At 39.5% G+C, this 19,117-nt stretch overlaps 2 protein-coding genes across 5 annotated transcripts in view; one reads left to right on the forward strand and one right to left on the reverse strand.

Moving 5' to 3' along the window:
• Positions 1-6,784: 6,784 nt before the first annotated feature.
• dhrs7cb (dehydrogenase/reductase (SDR family) member 7Cb) lies at positions 6,785-12,054 on the reverse strand. The gene is made up of 7 exons (XM_058061832.2): positions 11,887-12,054; positions 10,347-10,503; positions 10,075-10,187; positions 8,759-8,969; positions 8,604-8,696; positions 7,451-7,612; positions 6,785-7,297 (listed from the first exon to the last, which is right to left on the reverse strand). Exons 2-7 carry the CDS (start codon positions 10,498-10,500, stop codon positions 7,089-7,091), a joined length of 942 nt encoding a protein of 313 aa, XP_057917815.2. The 5' UTR covers positions 10,501-10,503; positions 11,887-12,054; the 3' UTR covers positions 6,785-7,088.
• A 941-nt stretch (positions 12,055-12,995) lies between these two features.
• The window catches only part of mpripb (myosin phosphatase Rho interacting protein b), a 34,738-nt gene continuing 28,616 nt past the window's right edge, over positions 12,996-19,117 (forward strand). For 2 of the 4 annotated variants that reach the window (XM_058062501.2, XM_058062500.2), the window contains exons 1-2: positions 12,996-13,979; positions 18,575-18,652. In XM_058062501.2, coding sequence (XP_057918484.2) covers positions 13,857-13,979; positions 18,575-18,652 — 201 coding nt within the window. In that variant the 5' untranslated portion in view covers positions 12,996-13,856. The remainder of the gene's footprint in view (positions 13,980-18,574; positions 18,653-19,117) is intronic. The other 2 variants (XM_058062499.2, XM_058062502.2) reach the window with 1 other exon arrangement.

The raw sequence follows: 19,117 nt of genomic DNA on the forward strand, positions 1-19,117 counted from the left end.
CACCGGAGATTAGCGAATAGGCAGCGCTGATATCATGTTGCAGGGTGTTAGTAGCGGTCTCATTCTGCTATTGGCTTCTGCAAAGTGTTACGTCACATTCAAAACGTCTGGACACTGAAATGAAATTATGATACTTGCAAATTAATATGCATTATATCATCTTTATAATGATATATAACATAAATATATAATATAACACAATAGAAATACTTTTTAATTTAATTCATTAAGTTAAATATATTTTATTAATGGCTGCACGGCGGTATAGTGGTTAGCGCGCAGACCTCATAGCTAGAAGACGAGGGTTCAGTTCCACCCTCGGCATGTTCTCCCCGTGCATTCCAAAAACATGCTAGGTTAATAAGCGACTCCAAATTGTCCATAGGTATGAATGTGAGTGTGAATGGTTGTTTGTCTATATGTGCCCTGTGATTTGCTGGCCACCAGTCCAGAGTGTATCCCGCCTCTTAAACGAAGACAGCTGGGATAGGCTCCAGCACCCCCCCCCCTGGACCCTTGTGTGGAAAATATGTGGTTTGGGTAGACAAATGATTTTTTTCAGATTAAAATGAACAAAGCATTATTAGAGCCCTGTAGACATGACAAAACACGACTATAGTCACATTTATACTCTTTTTATTTACAACATATTGCGCAACTGCAGGGTCTTGAGACACATGCTAACTCGCAAACTAGAGAGCTAGCGACCTAAACGGTAGCCTTCAAGTTATTTCCTTTAAACTTAAATAGCCAAAAACTTACCACTTCCACACGGACAGGGAGGATAACTATTAACAGTTATTTAACCTTTAACATGAACATTAATCAAACGTAATAATTTTTTCTGGGTACATGATACCATACAGCATCCATATCAAACATTAAACTTTCATATCAAGGCGGGGGCCTCAAACTAGTGTCCTGCGGGCCACATTTGGCCCGCGGGCCGCGTGTTTGAGACCCCTGATTTAGATACTGTATATTCATTATGAATTAAATTGAGCTTTTTATGTACTGTAAGTATACTATGTATATATTTTTATTTATATACAGTATATGTGGGGACGTTCCAGTACATGTATACTAGATATAAAATACTGTATGCTGTATCAGTACTCCACATAACTGAATGCAAGTTTGCACAACAAAATAAATGATTTTTTTTCTCATTAATAACATTTCCCTGAGATGTTAAGGTAAAAACTACAGTACTTTAATTTGTTCAGCCTGTCTTGACTTAATAATGATTTTCACCACCCCAGTTAATATTGTTTCCACCCCCACATATGAATACACTACAGATACCTTTTCCAATTAGTCCACAAATTCTATTTCTTCATCTGCCAATAACAATGTATTGAAAGATCAGCTTTGACTGGAGATATTCTGTTTATTCAATTATCAACATAAGTTATAGACATGCGTATTAAATGGAAGGGTCCAATAAACAGAATCGGTTTACCTTTAATTACAAACTTTGTAAAGTATTATATACAAAGTGATGCTCTGAGAGTATCAGACTATTGTACAGTAGTACTGGTATAAATACATATTCATGCTAAAGGAGTATTGCTCCAGTATGTAAGTGCAATCTTCAAAGAAAAGATGTAAAAATGAAGAAAAAAAATTGCATTAATTTCCTGCCCAGCAGCCATACTGGCAACCAGTGATGGCAACCATTGCTCAGTGCAATCATAACTAAAGGTAGCATTAGTTTATGTTTGACTACCATAGTAATAAATTACCAGGGATGGCTGATATTGATATTTTTTGCTGAAAACCGATACGCCGATATTATATCCATCTCTAATTATTCCCCTTTGTTATGACGCTTCCAGTGTACCCAAGCACCGTGCCGTTGTTCATAACCCCATATCACATTTCTATGTCTGCCTCCAATATTAAAAAAGCCATAAAGTTCAAGATAGGTGTAAAAATAAAGCTCCTAATGTGTTATTTACAAGCGTAGCAATAAAGCCCACCAATCAACCAAGCGCCTGCCGCTGAAACATTGAGTTACCGCCCAATATAGTGACTTCTAATAGGCAGACGATCAATAGCGAGACTCCAACTTTATTAACATCTCCAGTTAGTCTCGGACCAATCGATATTGGCTCTGACATGATGACATTCTAACCAGGCACTATTACTGTGAAACCGGTTATAGTCGCTCACGTTTACGGTGTATCAACAACCATCAATGTAGTCCATATATAGTCTTTTTATTACTAAAAAATACCCATTTAATTTGGCTTCAACATGAAATCTGAGAACCAGAGGGGTCCTTTCTATGAAAATTGGGTCCTTTATATCGACCTGTTGTAGATTGTCATCTCCATCATAATCGCTTAGAAGCGACAATAGGACCTTCTATAAGTACTTACTGTAACTACAACTACAGGATAACCAACCTGCCAAGTGTTTTTGCTTTATTATTGATGTTTTTCTTTTGTTTTTTTATTTGGGCAAATATATGAAACAAGACCAGGGTTCAATTCCACCCTCGGCCATCTCTGTGTGGAGTTTGCATGTTCTCCCCGTGCATGCGTGGGTTTTCTCCGGGTACTCCGGTTTCCTCCCACATTCCAAAAACATGCTAGGTTAATTGGCGACTCCAAATTGTCCATAGGTATGAATGTGAGTGTGAATGGTTGTTTGTCTATATGTGCCCTGTGATTGGCTGGCCACCAGTCCAGGGTGTACCCCGCCTCTCGCCCAAAGACAGCTGGGATAGGCTCCAGCACCCCCGCGATCATTATAATTATTATCATTATTGTTATAATCTTTATCATTATGACCATCATTATAATCATCATTAATATTACCATGGGCGGCACGGCGGTCTAGTGGTTAGTGCGCAGACCTCACAGCTAGGAGACCAGGGTTCAATTCCACCCTCCCACATTCCAAAAACATGCAACTCCAAATTGTCCATAGGTATGGACAATTTGTTCAATATTGTTCATAGGTATGAATGTGAGTGTGAATGGTTGTTTGTCTATATGTGCCCTGTGATTGGTTGGCGACCAGTCCAGGGTGTACCCCGCCTCTCGCCCGAAGACACCTGGGATAGGCTCCAGTGAGGAAAAAGCGGTAGAAAATGAATGAATGAATGAATAAATTAATATTACCATTTCCATCATTATAGTTAACAATTTTTGTATTTTTTTTATTATTATTTAATTTTACAGACTTTATTACTTCTCGTAGAGTGCTGTATCATTCCATCTGTTGTTTTCTGAAATCCGCAGTATTTGTGCTTTTATCGTCAATTTATTAGTCCACTTTTTTTGTAACATTTACATATCATTTTCTAGATTGCATGTGTCTAATCTTGTGCATTAATAAACAACAACTTGAGACTGTGTGAATATGACCATAACGGTAGTTTAACGACAAAAGTCAACATGATAAATAAAATTAAAATCATTCTTCTGTTTAGTTTCATTCTATAATATAGCTGTCAATTACATTTTTTATGGTGACAGCTTAATGACTATATGAGAAAATATGATTGTAAACATGAATATAAAATATAAAAGGCCACCGAGCAACAGTTTTGTTTGACCTTAGATGTGTTACTTTGTCATGTACGGTGTGAATTTTTTAAAAACGGCATCATGCAAATTGGATTGGAAATGACCCACATCAGGATCTCATTCTATGGTAATAGGCCACTGGTGATTGAGTGGGCCAAAAGATCATTACATTTCTAATAATGTCAGCTTCATTAAATATTTATCCTCGTCTTTCTAAATCGCTCAATTAAATTGAAAAATGACAAATATTCAACAATTTTACAAGTCTGTCCTTGACAAGATCAGATATTTTGGGGGGGTATCACACCGGACCCAAATAAAAAGTCACTCATGCATAATAAACATAGAAATAAATCCCCAATGGAATGAATGGAGTTGCCAGCCAATCACAGGGCACATATAGACAAACAACCATTCACACTCACATTCATACCTATGGACAATTTGGAGTCGCCAATTAACCTAGCATGTTTTTGGAATGTGGGAGGAAACCGGAGTACCCGGAGAAAATGCAAACTCCACACAAGGGTGGAATTGAACCCTGGTCTCCTAGCTGCGAGGTCTGCACGCTCGGCCACCGTGCCGCCCCTTCCAATTCATTCCAAAGTCAAAATATGTAACTCTTTCAGGACATTCAAGCAAACAATTTTCTCCGAGGATTCATCCACCATCGGCTCGGCATCGACTCTTCAGCATTCCCACGGAATTTAAGTAATTTCTTAATGATATTGCATTCTCCACTTGCAGCAATAAGCTGCTATCTAGCAATAATTTAAAGTAAGAGCCGGCCCCTCCGGTGTTGTACATGAATGATTAGGGAATCATTACCATGGCCTCTACATCACCTCCATAAGTCAGGTTAGTGTCAATAACCTGGGCGTTAAAAATTGATAAGGGTGATCACCTCGCTCATGGAAAGACCATTTCGGAGCTGCAGACGTCCCTGCGAGGCAATTCTCATATATAAGTCATGAAGCACATTCAGGATGCCTCGCGTTCAGTAGCGCTTGAGGGACAATGATTTTTGTCGTGTTTGCGCCTTACCAACATATCGCTCATCAGAGGACGAGGAGTGACGATTGAGAGAAACGATTAGGCTCAAATCATTCAAAGAAACGACTGCACAAAGTGATACACCCTAAATCAGGGATTTGAGAAATTGTCAGGTGTGCCGTGAGGAATTATCCGATATCACTTTTTATCATTAACATTTATTAATCATCATTTGCAAATATTATGTCAATATCCACGTATACGTGGACCCAAATATTCCAATTGCATTTGGTTTATTTGCTCAAACGGAAAAAAATTAACCTTTTGTATACGCCTCATTCCGAAAGAATAGTGCCAATCCCAGTGAATATATAATCGGATTAACAGTTGTGGAATATTCCTTTCCCCAATCCGATTGAGGTATCTTGTAGCCGCTCAAACGGAAAGTTGTCAAGGGTGCGTTTTTCTTCTTCTGTACTTTATTTGGTGGTTGGCAAGCAGCTTTCGTGTGCATTAGCGCCATCTGTGGAACAGAATCTAAACCCTTATATACGCCATTCATAAGTCTATAAGTCAAAAGAAAATATATATCTATATAAAACATGTACCGAGTTGAATTATAAAATATTAGCAAGCTTGAATTTGATCCTTTCATGGTTAAATTTATCATATCGCATGCTCAGATATGACGTAACACGCAGCTCCAGACGTTCTTCAGTTTTAAAAATGGAGGCCAGCAATCGGCACTGGACTGCTACGGAAAGTTTGTTTTTGATCCAAACTAAATTTCAAGACTGGACAAATGAAAAACTGGCAATACGGAGTTATTCCAACAACTCGGGGAAGTCGGTATCACGTGATGTTGGTGTTTACGCTTTACTGGGCATGCCTCATTGACTATTCTGGTTGATTATAGCGATTGGAATATTCCTTTCCATGTATACCATTGTTTCAGGAAAAGTCATTCGGAAAGAGAAAAACTCCTCATGTAAACATGGCTACTGTTGAGTGTCCGTGGTGTAAAAACTTAGTGATGTTTTCCAATGTAAAAAAAAAAGGTTGAAAAACACTGCCCTAAATCATACAACATGCTCTCCATAGGCTTTATGTGATCCATAGTATGTGGGCTGAAACTCATCCTGCAATGAAACATGTATGATCTGGTGCTTGTGTGTGACATGCAAATGTGACAAAGAAAAAAAAAATACCAATTTGGGGAGTCCAGCTGAGTACTCTGAAGACATCTTTCCCTGTGTGACACATGGAAATGTCACTGGACTGTTTTTTTATTCATGTCAACATCAGAGACACGTTCCTGTCCGGAGGCCCCTGGAGACAAAGGATGTTGAAGTCCCCAGAGGAGGCTGACCTGGAGGACAGCCTCCGCTTACCAGCTGGACTTCATGTCCAGATACACACACAAACACACACAAGGGAACACACACTCTGCACCGCCCTGATCACAGCTTACCAACAAAAAGTATCAATGACAACCAGACAGCATCATTAGACCCGTGTGGTGCTGCCATCTAGAGGAGCTAATAAGAGGTGCACGTAAGGGAAACAGCTACACAATACATACAGTATGCTTGATTGATATTGATATTGACATTATATATTATATGATATTATTTTCTGGTTGTACTTCTCAAGAGTGAATGCAATGTAAATGGGAAGCAAATCGCATGTGAAATCATGTGGCGCTTGTACCTTTAACCAGATAATAATGTAAATATCATCTCAACATAACACTCACCATTATTGACTCGTTTCAGTCAATTGGACAACAAAACATATATTATTAATCATGTATTAATGAATTGGTGACAAAAAAGAATGTGTTCATACATTGCAGACTCCAAAAACATCATCATCAAGTATCCGTAAATTAATTATGATATCATTAGGGCTGTCAAATGATTACAATGTTTCATAAAATTAATCACAATTTATAAATGAATAAACCACCATTTGTAGATGCATTAAATGTATTTTATGAGCAGAAAAACAGGAAATGTATGCATTAACGGCTCCAAACACAACATTTAAATCAAGCTAAAAGGTAAACTGCCTAACACTAACACTATTTTTAGGAGCCATGACAGGATGCGTTTAAAGACATCCCCTAATATAAGCTGAATTCACATTTTGAGTGTATTTCCTGGGATTCCCAAGCGTACTAACACGCAGCAAATTGTACTTCCACAGTCAGAGGTATTTTGGTGAGTGATAAGAATATGCATTTCGTTGTCTGTTTGTGTATTTAGACTACATATAGTGCATGCATATTGAAGACCTTGTTGTGATGTTTGGAGTGTCCTTCCATCATTTGTATCCTGATAGCAATGGGACTAGAGACGTGGTTGTGAGTTGGAGATACATACATTATACGGTGTTGGAATTGCACTACTGTCAATGTCTTCAGGTCAGAATAAAATTGTGTGACTGTGGTGTTTCTTGCAATGATGTACGTACAGTAATATTGTGAGTAATACTTACTCATAACCATTCCCGGCTAAAATATTATTTGCTTTCATTATCGTCATTCTGCATCCTCTACTGCATCTGCTCAGCCACAGCAGAGTCCTTCACTCCAGCAGCCAGCACAGCGAAGAGGAAAGAGGGTAGCAGAGATCGGAGGTAGAGGGCCACCCTGGGGATGGGGTGGGCCAGCACAACCTCCTTCCTCTTCCTGTTGACTGTTCGCATAATCTCATTGGCCAGGACTGACGGACGGACGCCGTGTGTCAGCTGCTTGGCAATAACTACAGAGAAGCAAACACATTTCTTACACATAGAGCAGATATGTATTTGTAAATAATTATCATCTATTATCTATAATGACTATCTTCTTTAAACATCAGCAATTAATACAATTAATGACATGAATCACACAGCAACCGGTTTTTTCGACTCACATGCAGATAGGCTATTTGGTTTGGAGGCGGGGTTCTCGGGAGACTGCAGGGTTGCCGCGTCGATGAAAGTGTGACTGATGGTGCTCACGGTGATGCCGTACTCCTCCACCTCCGCTCGGAGGCAGTCAAAGAAGGCCTGGACTGCATGTTTGGAGGCTGCATCTGATTGGAGGAAACACAAACATAGAGCTCTTCCATTGCACAAACACAGACAGCACACAATGCAGTTTTATGACAAAAAAAATAAAAACTATTAACCAGGGGTTCAAACACCTAGATGAATGCTGGAATGAAATATGGATACTGATGGCATAATCAGCATCGGATCCAAATATCTATGTTTTTTTGTTGATTGGTTATCAACTCGCGGGGGGTGCTGGAGCCTATCCCAGCTGTCTTCAGGTGAGAGGTGAGGATAAGCGGTAGAAAATTAATTAATTAATGGTTATTAACTCAACAAAAATATCAACACAACACTTTTCTTTTTGCTCCCATCGTTTTTCTGCGTTCCCAAAAGGCCCATTTTTGTCAAATATTCTTCACAAATCTGAATCTATGTTAGTGAGCCGGGATAATCCAACCATCTGATACAGGGGTGGGCAAACTACGGCCCGGGGGCCACATCCGGCCCACCAAGTGTTTGAATACGGCCCGCCCAATCTTTCCAAAGTATTTCATTTAAACTCAACATACAACCTGGCATCATGGCCTTAGCCAACCTTTTGATGGTTTTATCAATTTCGTTTTTTGACATGGTCTGTTGTTTACAAAGTGTTCCTGAAAAAAAGGACACAAGCACATAATAATAATAATTATTATTATTATTAGATTATTAGATTATTATAATTATTATATAAATGCTAATTATTATATTAATTATATATAATATTATTGTTATATTTGCATATTTTACATAATAATAATATAATAATTATTATTTTAATTTTATTGTAATTATTATAATATTTTATAATATATATTATATATACATAGGGAATATATATATATTATATATATATTATTATATATATATTACATATATATATATATTATATATATTCCCTATGTTTTCCCTATATATATTATATTATATATATATATATATTTTTCATCATGCAGTAGAACTTCAGTCCTGTTCTTGTTTATGACTCACATGAACTTCTGAATGGGATGGCCAGTCTTCCTTGGATGCTGTTGACCAAAATAATTTGCCCCGATCTTCTCGGAATCATGGTTGGAAGAATGCCTGTTAACAGAAATGAGATTACAAGTCAATACGGTTACTGGGTGCTGTTCATGCACCCCCACCTTTGGTCAAAGTGGTCGGCCCAAAGTAGTTGGCGTCCATGATGTTTTTGTCAAGTTCCAGCGAAACACTTTGCACTGGAGCCTTGAGCTTCATGCTGCTGTTACAAATGAACACGTCCACACAACCGTAACAGTCCACCACCTCCGCCACCACGTCCTCCATGCTTTCCATGTCACTGAAGTCCAGGATGATCAGCTTGGGGGCAAATGTCTGTAAAGAGACATAAAAGATGCCATCATTAGTTGTCACCTTGCACTGCTTAACTGCTACAGAAAACAACACAATCAGTACCATCTTGGAACATTTAACACTTGGGTATTGGGCAGTGATGGAACAAATTTAGTACTGCAATACTGTGGATATATTGCCCCGAATATGCTGGGATTTACCATAAAAACACAATGTCATGCAATCATTTGAATTGCATTTAATACCAATGGCATGTATTGCTTTTATATATTTTATTATTGGGCTGCACGGTGTTCTAGTGGTTAGCGCGCAGACCTCACAGCTAGGAGACCCGAGTTCAATCCCACCGTCGGCCATCTCTGTGTGGAGTTTGCATGTTCTCCCCGTGCATGCGTGGGTTTCCTCCCACATTCCAAAAACATGCTAGGTTAATTAGCGACTCCAAATTGTCCATAGGTATGAATGTGAGTGTGAATGGTTGTTTGTCTATATGTGCCCTGTGATTGGCTGGCTGGCCACCAGTCCAGGGTATACCGCGTCTCTCGCCCCGAGACAGCTGGGATAGGCTCCAGTACCCCTCCCCCGCGACCTTTGTGAGAATAAGCGGTAGAAAATGAATGAAGGAATTATTATGCACTATTAATGTAGGTAAGTATTTTATTATATATCATTCATCATTTTATAAAACCAGTCAATTTTCAATTGTATTCAATTGTACAACCGCAGCTGAGCTGCATGTAAATCAATGAAATAAACTTCATAAAGTAATACGCATATTACTTTTACCATGCAACGAATGAATTTGCTAATGACTCAGCCATAACCATAACTTGCTTCATTTTAGTGCAATTTGTTCTGCTTTGTAGCTTATCCTGTACTTTTCCATCATATTTGGACCGTTCTCTTTGAAACGTATGAATACAGTTTATGAGCTTATTGCTTGTCACAGAGGATGTCCTGCTATTGTGTTGTCCAGGCTCTGCAGTGATGACTGCGGAAATGGAGACAGCGGACGTAGCCTCTTTATCTTACACATTAAGTTACATTTTTGCGAGAACTGGGTGTTTGGCCAACACAGAAAATAAAGCCAGTATTTAATTACTGTATGAACTTGTTTGGCCCTCACCTCGCTAGGGTCAGCATCACTTGTCAAAGAGTCGTATAGACTCTCCAGCTTGTCCCAGTTTGTCCCACATAGGATGAGCCTGGCTCCGCCCTTATGGAAGAGACGAGCACACTCTGAAAGACAACAATCAGAAATCAGTTATTATCACATGATGTCATGCTGTAATCTATTATACAAGGTGTATACTTTCTCAGGATACACGCGACAAAAGAGGTTTGGAAACATTGCATTACAGTACGATCAAATATGAATAATGATGAAAAATCCTTCACCATTTCCCACGCCGGTCACAGCATCAGTGATGACCACCACCTTGTTTCGGACTAAAGACTTGGCCATGTATTGCATGACCTCATTGTAGATATAATACACTCCCGCCGCCACGACAATCAGCAGGGGCAACACCATCACTGACGGGAGGGCCATTTTCTGGAGGAGGATAGAGCAAAGGATCACTGTGAGAAAACACAACAGAACACTTCTGATCCAGTTTATGTCACCCGAGGCATGCCACTTTTCCACAGTTCCAGTATCCAATATCGTTTTTTCACGATCTGGATCAAATCTGATACCGATATTGCCTTTTTATGTTGATACCTGGCTGATAATTATTCATTCATTCATTTTCTACCGCTTTTTCCTCACGAGGGTCGCAAGGGGTGCTGGAGCCTATCCCAGCTGTCTTCGGGTGAGAGGCTGGGGAACACCCTGGACTGGTGGCCAGCCAATCACAGGGCACATATAGACAAACAACCATTCACACTCACATTCATACCTATGGACAATTTGGAGTGGCTAATTAACCTAGCATGTTTTTGGAATGTGGGAGGAAACCGGAGTACCCGGAGAAAACCCACGCATGCACGGGGAGAACATGGAAACTCCACACAGAGATGGCCAAGGGTGGAATTGAACGCTGATAATTAGCGATACCAATAATTATCCTTACTCATAATTATTTACTCCCACAATATTTTGACTTTATTCTTGTCACATTAGAACTATTTCTGCAACCTAATTTTCAAAAAAATTACAACTTTATGGACTTCTATGGAGCAGCTTCACACAATAACCCGCACAGAAAACTTTTTAGATTTTCTAGAATCTGCACCTATTCCAGCTGAATTTACTTGGATTAGTGCTTTCTGCCAAAATGATCTGTTTGAATTTGTTCCACCCACGGCCCACCTACAGGTATGCCCATTACGCCATAATTGGTCACGCGCCCAAAAAGTGCTTCCTAACGACTAACAATATAAAGAAGTCAGCCCCTCTGTGACATCACAAAGGGGCAGTTTTACCACGCCTTTGGAAACCGAGCGTTTTGAACCATCCCAAACTTCTTTCAGGCTCGCTTCCAAATGTGCAAACCTCATTATCCAAAACCTGTACAACATTCTAAGAACATTTATAAGCCATTTACAACCATAATAAGTCCCTTTTAACGTCTATTAACAAAAACCTTCTCTGTGAAAACTTTCCATTTTGCGACCATGTCAGCACACTTACCATTTAAAGTGTTTTAAGGAGAACAGCTAAATATATTCTGGACATGCCCCAGAATGCTTTCCTGTGCCACCCCCTAAATGCTATCATTGGATAGCCCATGGGGAGCCTCAAGCTCACAATTCTAAACACTGGATTAACTTTTAATGAAGTTATTTGAACTAACAAATATTCCTATTCAATCCAACGCACACAATGGATTTTCATATCAACTGCCCACTTCGGCTTGAGTTGACACATTATCAGACCCAGTGGGTTACTCGGCTTGTGTATTGGCAACACACAACACACAACACACGCACACACCTGTAATCCTTGTTATTCTTGGTTCCCTTACAGCACGGCGGAGGGAGCTAATCCTTCAACGGGACTGGCAGCGTTTTTTTTTTTTTTTCCCCAGCTTTAGTTAGGTAACATCGGCCCTTCTCCTCCCTCTGCGTCCACCGTCCATTTACACTACTGCTGCTTGTCTCTCTGACCCACTGGTGTCCAGTAGAACCAGTTGCTTATAATAGCCTGTGCTTGAGTCAGCCATGAATACACGCATATGGCACACAGCAGCTATCTGAAGCACGCTCGACTGTTGCCAGCATGTCAAGCGTTCCCTTGATGGGTGTTCAGGACCTGCAGCTGTTTTCTAGTCAACCAGACATATTATTCTGATAATATAGTTCTGGCAAATTATTTTAAAACAAGCGTTTTGATTCATAAAATGACAAACTCGTTAGTTTTACGGAATACTAAGTTCTAATAAGTGTATTTCTATGCAATCTCTCACAGCACGAATACGTGGTTGGGAAACACTGCTCTAAATTACCCATAGGTGTGAATGTGAGTGTGAATGGTTGTTTGTCTACATGCGCCCTGGGATTGGCCAGTCCTGGGTGTACTCCGCCTTTCGCCGGTAGCACTGAACAGGATAAGCAGCACAAATTTCAGGAATTAATGCATTTTAAAAATGTATATGAATGAAAAACAGAGTTTTAATACAGCTCCTCCTATATCGAATATAGTCAGAATGTGTGGATAAATGTAATGTTTGTATTTATATTTAATTCTAGCACATTAGGACGCCATCCAGCAAAAGATATTAGTCATGATTGATATTATACTCATAAGTATAAATATATTGAAATCTCATTAAAATATAATTTAAAATATATTTTAAAGCTATATCGTCATCACTTAAAATGCAAACGCTTCCACAACCTTTTCTCGCAATGAAATGAAAAACGTATTTTAATGAATACATGTATTATTGCTGAATGTATAATCATGCATTGATATATTATAGTTGTTATTGAATTCTTCTTGTTCCACATTATTATTATTATTATGTAACGTATTATGACTACCTGTACATTTAGTAATATGTTGCGTCTCTGGATGGCGAGGTTGAGCAGTTCTCGCGAGATTTCCTGGCATTCCGGGCTCTTCAGCCAGGTTGCTCCTCACCCTCTCACTGGCTTGGGAAAGAAGAAAATAAACCTACCGCTGCTAACCAAGCTAGTTATGGAAGCACATCTTAAACAATTATATTACGACCAGTGACTGGCCGGGCGGAGCTCTTTGTACATGCAGATTATTTATCTCTTGGAGATAAAAAAGGGCACTGGAGTACTTTGGCGTTTAGGACCGTCCGCTTTTTTTTTTAAACCAAGTTGAAGACCCCAAGCCAGAAGAGGATTTCTTTAGCATTAGCATATGTGCGAGCTAGCTGTCTGGCTAAGCTAGCATGGAGCGACTGCTGCGACTGGGCTAACAGCCTGCTGTCTGAACTCCATGGGTTTTTATTTCACTTCATCTCGCGGGAGTTAATCGTCGGCTGCTGGACATTATCACCTGCAAGTTTGGTTGAGGTAACAGCGTGGCAGACTTGTTTTTTTTTTTTTGCTTTTACGCCATCACGGTATTGATTTGGAAAGCCACCGTGGAGCTAACAGGATATTAGCCACCTTTCGCCCCGCTTTTGTGGTGCTGTGGTCATAGACTGGGAAGGAGTAGTTACTTGAGTGGTGGGCAGGCTGTCTTAATGGCAGCTAATTATTTCATGGGAAAGGGGGATTGGAAGCAATTAATCACACAGAGGAGATTTTAAGACGGAACAATTCGGACCCAGGTTGGTCGTTTTTTGGAGGGGGAGAAATGCAGACGAGCGCAGGTTTTTTTTCAAAGTTGGAGTAGGAAGAGAGACAAAGTAAACAGCAGGATTACGATTCCACTGCTGCTTAAAGTCACCCAGAGAACATCCGACAGAGTCAGCGAGGTGAAAGATCATGTCTGCTGCTAAAGAAAATTCCTGTAGGAAATTCCAGGCCAACTTTTTCAACAAAAGCAAATGTCAGAACTGCTTCAAACCCAGAGAGTTGCATCTGCTGACGGACCAGGATTTAACACAGGTATGTTTTTCCATGAGATAAATATTGTTGTTGAAGTATTTATTAACATTATTCATGGTAAATGTGCTGCCTACCATTACTGAAACTTGCATGCATGGACCTGAAACCGTTTTGTTGAACACTGTCAATCACACCATTTGCTAACTCAACTATGTACAAGGTTGTTCTTTTCTATTTAATGTGCCATATGCAGTTTAGTGCAAGTGGTTGCATTTTCTTGACTATTTTGTGCTCTGTGATCACTTGTTTTTATTTGTGTGTTTGCATTTCAGTGTGGTTCCAAGGAAGGGCATGCAGCACTAGTGATCACTGCAAAATTATAAGTTCAAAAGATAAAGTAGTTATGAAAATGAGTGAACGGGCAAATATTTTAGCTGTGGCAGTCACAGCAGTCAAGGCTTGTTTTTGAGCCACTCATTCACTCTCTGATCATTAGTTCAGTCTTTGGTGTGTCCTCTAATTGATCCCAGATGATGAGGCCGTGCAGGATGGGCCCTTGTAGAAGTTTTAAGTGCCACAAAGAAACGTCAGCATCCTCTGCTACACTAGTGAGGGTACATGCTATGTTACCTTTTAAAAGTAAATCACCGTTTTCTTGCTCAGAATTGATATCTTGATTCTCTAGGAGGATCTTTGTACACACACACCATGTTCCCATGTGCTCTTGTTTTCTAAAAATCACAATAAAATTATCATTAGGCTTCCCATTGTCTTGTTGTTAATAGAACTCTGGTTTGTCTGACGTTCATGGGACAACCATTGACAGGAGATTTTTATTTATAGAAATGAATAAGGGTGACACGAGGCGAGATAATACATGGGATTGGGTCCACGTCCCGAGAACAAGATGAGACAAGATTTTTAAATTAAGTTTAAGAAAAGTACCATGAAAAAATATGGATGGAATAAGAAGCGTTTTAAAGTAGTAACATCAATATTTTCCTAGTTGCCTGGTGCCCATAACACAACTCCTCGTAGTTGATGTAATGCTCTTTTTCTTGAGATAACTTGTTGAGCTTTAAAGGCAGGAGGTCATGGCGGTGTGAATGTCTGACAGAAGGTGGTGATCTGAAACTTTGGATCTTTTTTTCCGACTTGGAAGTCCTGTCTGTTGTTGGGCTGGGAATGTGGTATCACATTGTCCAGCTAATCCTTGATTGGGAATGGTGGCTGACGAAAGGTGACGCCTTTGTGGGAGGGATGGATATCATGGACTAAACGAGTGGGAGCTGTAGTCAGATGGAGAGAAACCGAATGTGGGTTTGGGAAATGGGAGTAGAATGTCTTCGAGGCAGCTGTTTAACTTGTCAGGCTATACAAGCTAACAGAGTCGATTTGTTGTAATATGGACCAAATGTTCCGATATGATATTTATGTGTTTCTAGGTTTACAGCTTTGATAGCGCAGGGGTTTGACTATTATGGATGCAAGCACACATGCATGTACGCAGCATGTATTGCTATTACTCCTCCACAGTCATATTTCATTAACAAAAGAATAACTCCAAATTAACCCACAGAGTAGAAAAAGGTGTAGTTTCATGAATGCTGTTGCTCCTCCACACGCGATAGAGTGAAGATGCAAAATTGTAAACACGTGACCATGAGAAATGGCATGTTATAAGGTCATTTTAACCCTCGTGAATTACTGATCTATGAAACCCAACTGAAAGCATGCATAGCCATGATTACATAGAAACAGATCATAGGACAATGTTAGCCCATTACTTTAACCACTACTCACTGCTCACTTTTTTTTTTTTTTTACTTTTTCTGAAATCTTTGATGCTTAACGTGAGAACAAGCTCATGAGATGCTGTCCTTCCGTACCAGTTTGTAATTTGATTCACAACATAGTGGTGTGTCGTATCAGCATTTCCACGGTGTTCCGAGTCATGCCTATGATTCCAGAATACCCATATGCAACCTAAAATCACACCTCGCTTTATTGAGTGTAAACAAGCTAAGACATGCACGTGTGCAAGACAAAAAGGTCTCTGCATAGCTTTTGCATGTCTCCACTGTAACGTACTGTAAAATGCATTACTCCACATTATGTCATTGCCAGATGAACCAAATTTAGTATTAGTGTCATTTGGATAGTATGTGTTAAAATATCCTACCTGAATGCATCCATTTATCAGTTTCTGGGTCACAGCATTGTCTCAAACCAATCCTATCAAAATAAGACCAGTTTGTTGAGAAAGAGGCTGACATCCCATTGGAAAAGTTAGCCTACAGACATCCATTTCTGATATGCTGGGCAAAATTGGCTACTGATGTATTATTGCATCAACAATGTGTCTCTCCGCTGGTAAAATAAGTGTAAAAAGTAAAAAAAAAAAAAAAAAGGGAATTAAAAAAAATTAAAATGGATTTAGATTTTTTTTAACCCTCCTAATAGCTTTTATGGGGCCCCACAGAAACAATTATTACACAGAACTTCCAACTGCAATGCTAAAGAGTCACGTTGAACATCACTATTCAACACTAACTAACTAACCAACTAACTAACAGTAAATGTTAGTCACCACGAGCCACCACTGTGATCTTGTACGACATCCTGTACAACAGACTGATTATGAATTTTTTTGGGTGTCCCAGATCTACAGCATGTCATCAGATGACAAGCTATGGCTTGGCTGATGGGTGAACCCAGTTCAGCCTAACTGATGAAAGACATTAAGCAGGCGCTGCTTTTCCAAACGACAGTGGTGAGGCCAAAGGGGGAATTTACCCCCAGCAAATTATAGCTTTCTCACAATGTCTTGGACGTTAGACTTAGTATAGTCTTTTTTGCAGTATTTGAATAAGTTCTTGAACAATATAGCTATTACTGATGCTTTGTTTAGAAATGCCGTACAGACTCCATGTATGATACCCACCTTTTTAAGATGGAATTGGCCTGTCACTGGGTTCAGCTCTTTCAAACGTCCTTTTAACTTAATTTGACGCTGTCACAGGCACACAAGTTCAAGCAAGAAATATATGGATGTATAGTAGACATGTGGTAACACATAGCAGAAAAAAGACCAGTATTAGACTCATGATCAGACCCTCCTGCAGTCTCACAAGAGATGTTATAGCTTGTGTTCGCGAAAAAGCAGGTGGTGTTGCTATGACGGCTACAGTGGTGTGAAAAAGTGTTTGCCCCCTTTCTGATTCCAGATTTGTCGCACTTAAATGTTTCATCAAACAAATTAAAATATTAATCAATGACAACACAAATGAATGCAGTTGATAAATGAAACATTTTATTATTGAGGGAGGGAGGGAGGGAGGGGAAAAAAATCCAACCTTAATGGCCCATTGTGGAAAAAGTGATTACACCCCCCGTTAAAATGAAACTTAACTGAGATTCATGGAGATCTATCAGTCTAGAAAAGGTTATAAAGCCAGTTGTAAAGCTTTGGGACTCCAGCAAACCACAGAGAGAGCCAAAACATGGAACAGTGATGAAACTTCCCAGGAGTGGCCGGCCAACCAAAATTACCCCAAGAGTGTAATGACTACTCATCCAGGGGTCACCTCAGTTAAAGGTCAGTGTTCATGACCGTAATATGTAAAAGTGGCCTGCATGGCACAGTTCCAAGACCAAAACCGCTGCTGAACAAAAAGAACATTAGGGTTTTTTTTTTTTGGTAGAAAACATCTTGATGATCTTCAAGACCTTTGGGAAAATACTATGTGGTCTGACGAGACAAAAATGTAACTTTTTGGAAGGTGTGTGTCCCATTACATCTGGTGCAAAAGTAAAACAGAATCTCGGAAAAAGAACATCATATCAACGGTAAAATGGTCTGGATGAAGAAAAACCAAATGAGTCCTGACCTGAGTCCCATTGAGATGCTGTGGCGTGACCTTTATAGGGTGTTTATTCAGGAAAAACCTCCAATGTGGCTGATTGACAACAATTCTGCAAAGATTAGTGGGATGAAATTCAGACTCACTGTAAGTTATCACAAACAGTTGATTGCAGTTGTTGCTGCTAAAGGTGACCTTAACCACTTATTAGCTTTGGCGGGGCGGTCATGCATGGTAATTTTGGATATTTTTCTCGATTAATAAAAAGTTTCATTGAAAAACTGTGTTCAGTTTTGTTGTCACTGACTAATATTTCAATTTGTTTGATGACCTGTGACATTTAAGTGTGACAAACATTCCATAATGGGGGCGATCAGGAAGGGGGCAAACACCTTTTCACACCAAATGTATCTGCCGTACTTTTTATATGCCGCTTATCCTCATCATGCCGGAGCCTATCCCAGTTGACTTTGTGCTTGGGGGGGACAGGACATTTGTGGCCAAATGAGTCCAAAAGTGGAATCATGAGCACATGAGTAGATTATTTCTGTTTTGAGTATGCTGCTAGTTAATCATACTGCTCATCTTTGCCATTGTGAAACCAGAATAAGAGCTGCTTCATTCAGCAGAGGTGATGATACGTAATACGGATGGAAACTCATTTGTGTGTTTTCGAAATGCGCTGCTGGGTCAGAAGCAAAAAGGCTTCTCTCATATTCGCTCTCATGTTGCACACTTAGCAAGTTTTAATGATTACCTTAATGGCTTTTTCTCTCTCTCTCTCCTTTACAGGCTAAGCCCATTTATGGTGGTTGGTTGTGCTTGGCCCCTGAGGGAACTGATTTTGACAATCCAATGCAACGATCACGGGTAAATGCATGCACATCAGCCATCATTTTTGATCCTGTGTAAAACCAAAATTGTGTGACGTACATTTTGAAGTAATATTTCTTGTAGGAAATCATTAAACTGGAGATATTTTCTGCCATCATAAAACTTGCCTCTACAAGCCATTTTCAGATCATATTTTCATTCGCCGTCCATGTGCAGATTAATGTGTAGATGAACAACTGTCAATAGGTGTGGTAGTATTGCATACTTAAATGAATTGTTAGTGAAGTGATACGTCTCACCGTACAACATTCTTAGTAAAAGTATAAAAAAGTAAACCTTAAAAGCGCTAAAACACTGGCAGAAACACTTAAAGCAGTCTTGTGTGTTCATGTGTTTCTTTTAATGGCTGCTGTCAGCACAACACAACTAAGCCGTTATTTGAACTTCAAGGGGAAGCAGCAGCAGCGGGTGTCCAGGATCCATGAAATAAAAATTATTTAT

This window comes from Doryrhamphus excisus, linkage group LG2 (assembly GCF_037039965.1).
Source record: "Doryrhamphus excisus strain RoL-2023G ecotype Guam linkage group LG2, RoL_Dexc_Guam_v1.1, whole genome shotgun sequence".
In the NCBI taxonomy this organism is placed as follows: domain Eukaryota; kingdom Metazoa; phylum Chordata; class Actinopteri; order Syngnathiformes; family Syngnathidae; genus Doryrhamphus; species Doryrhamphus excisus.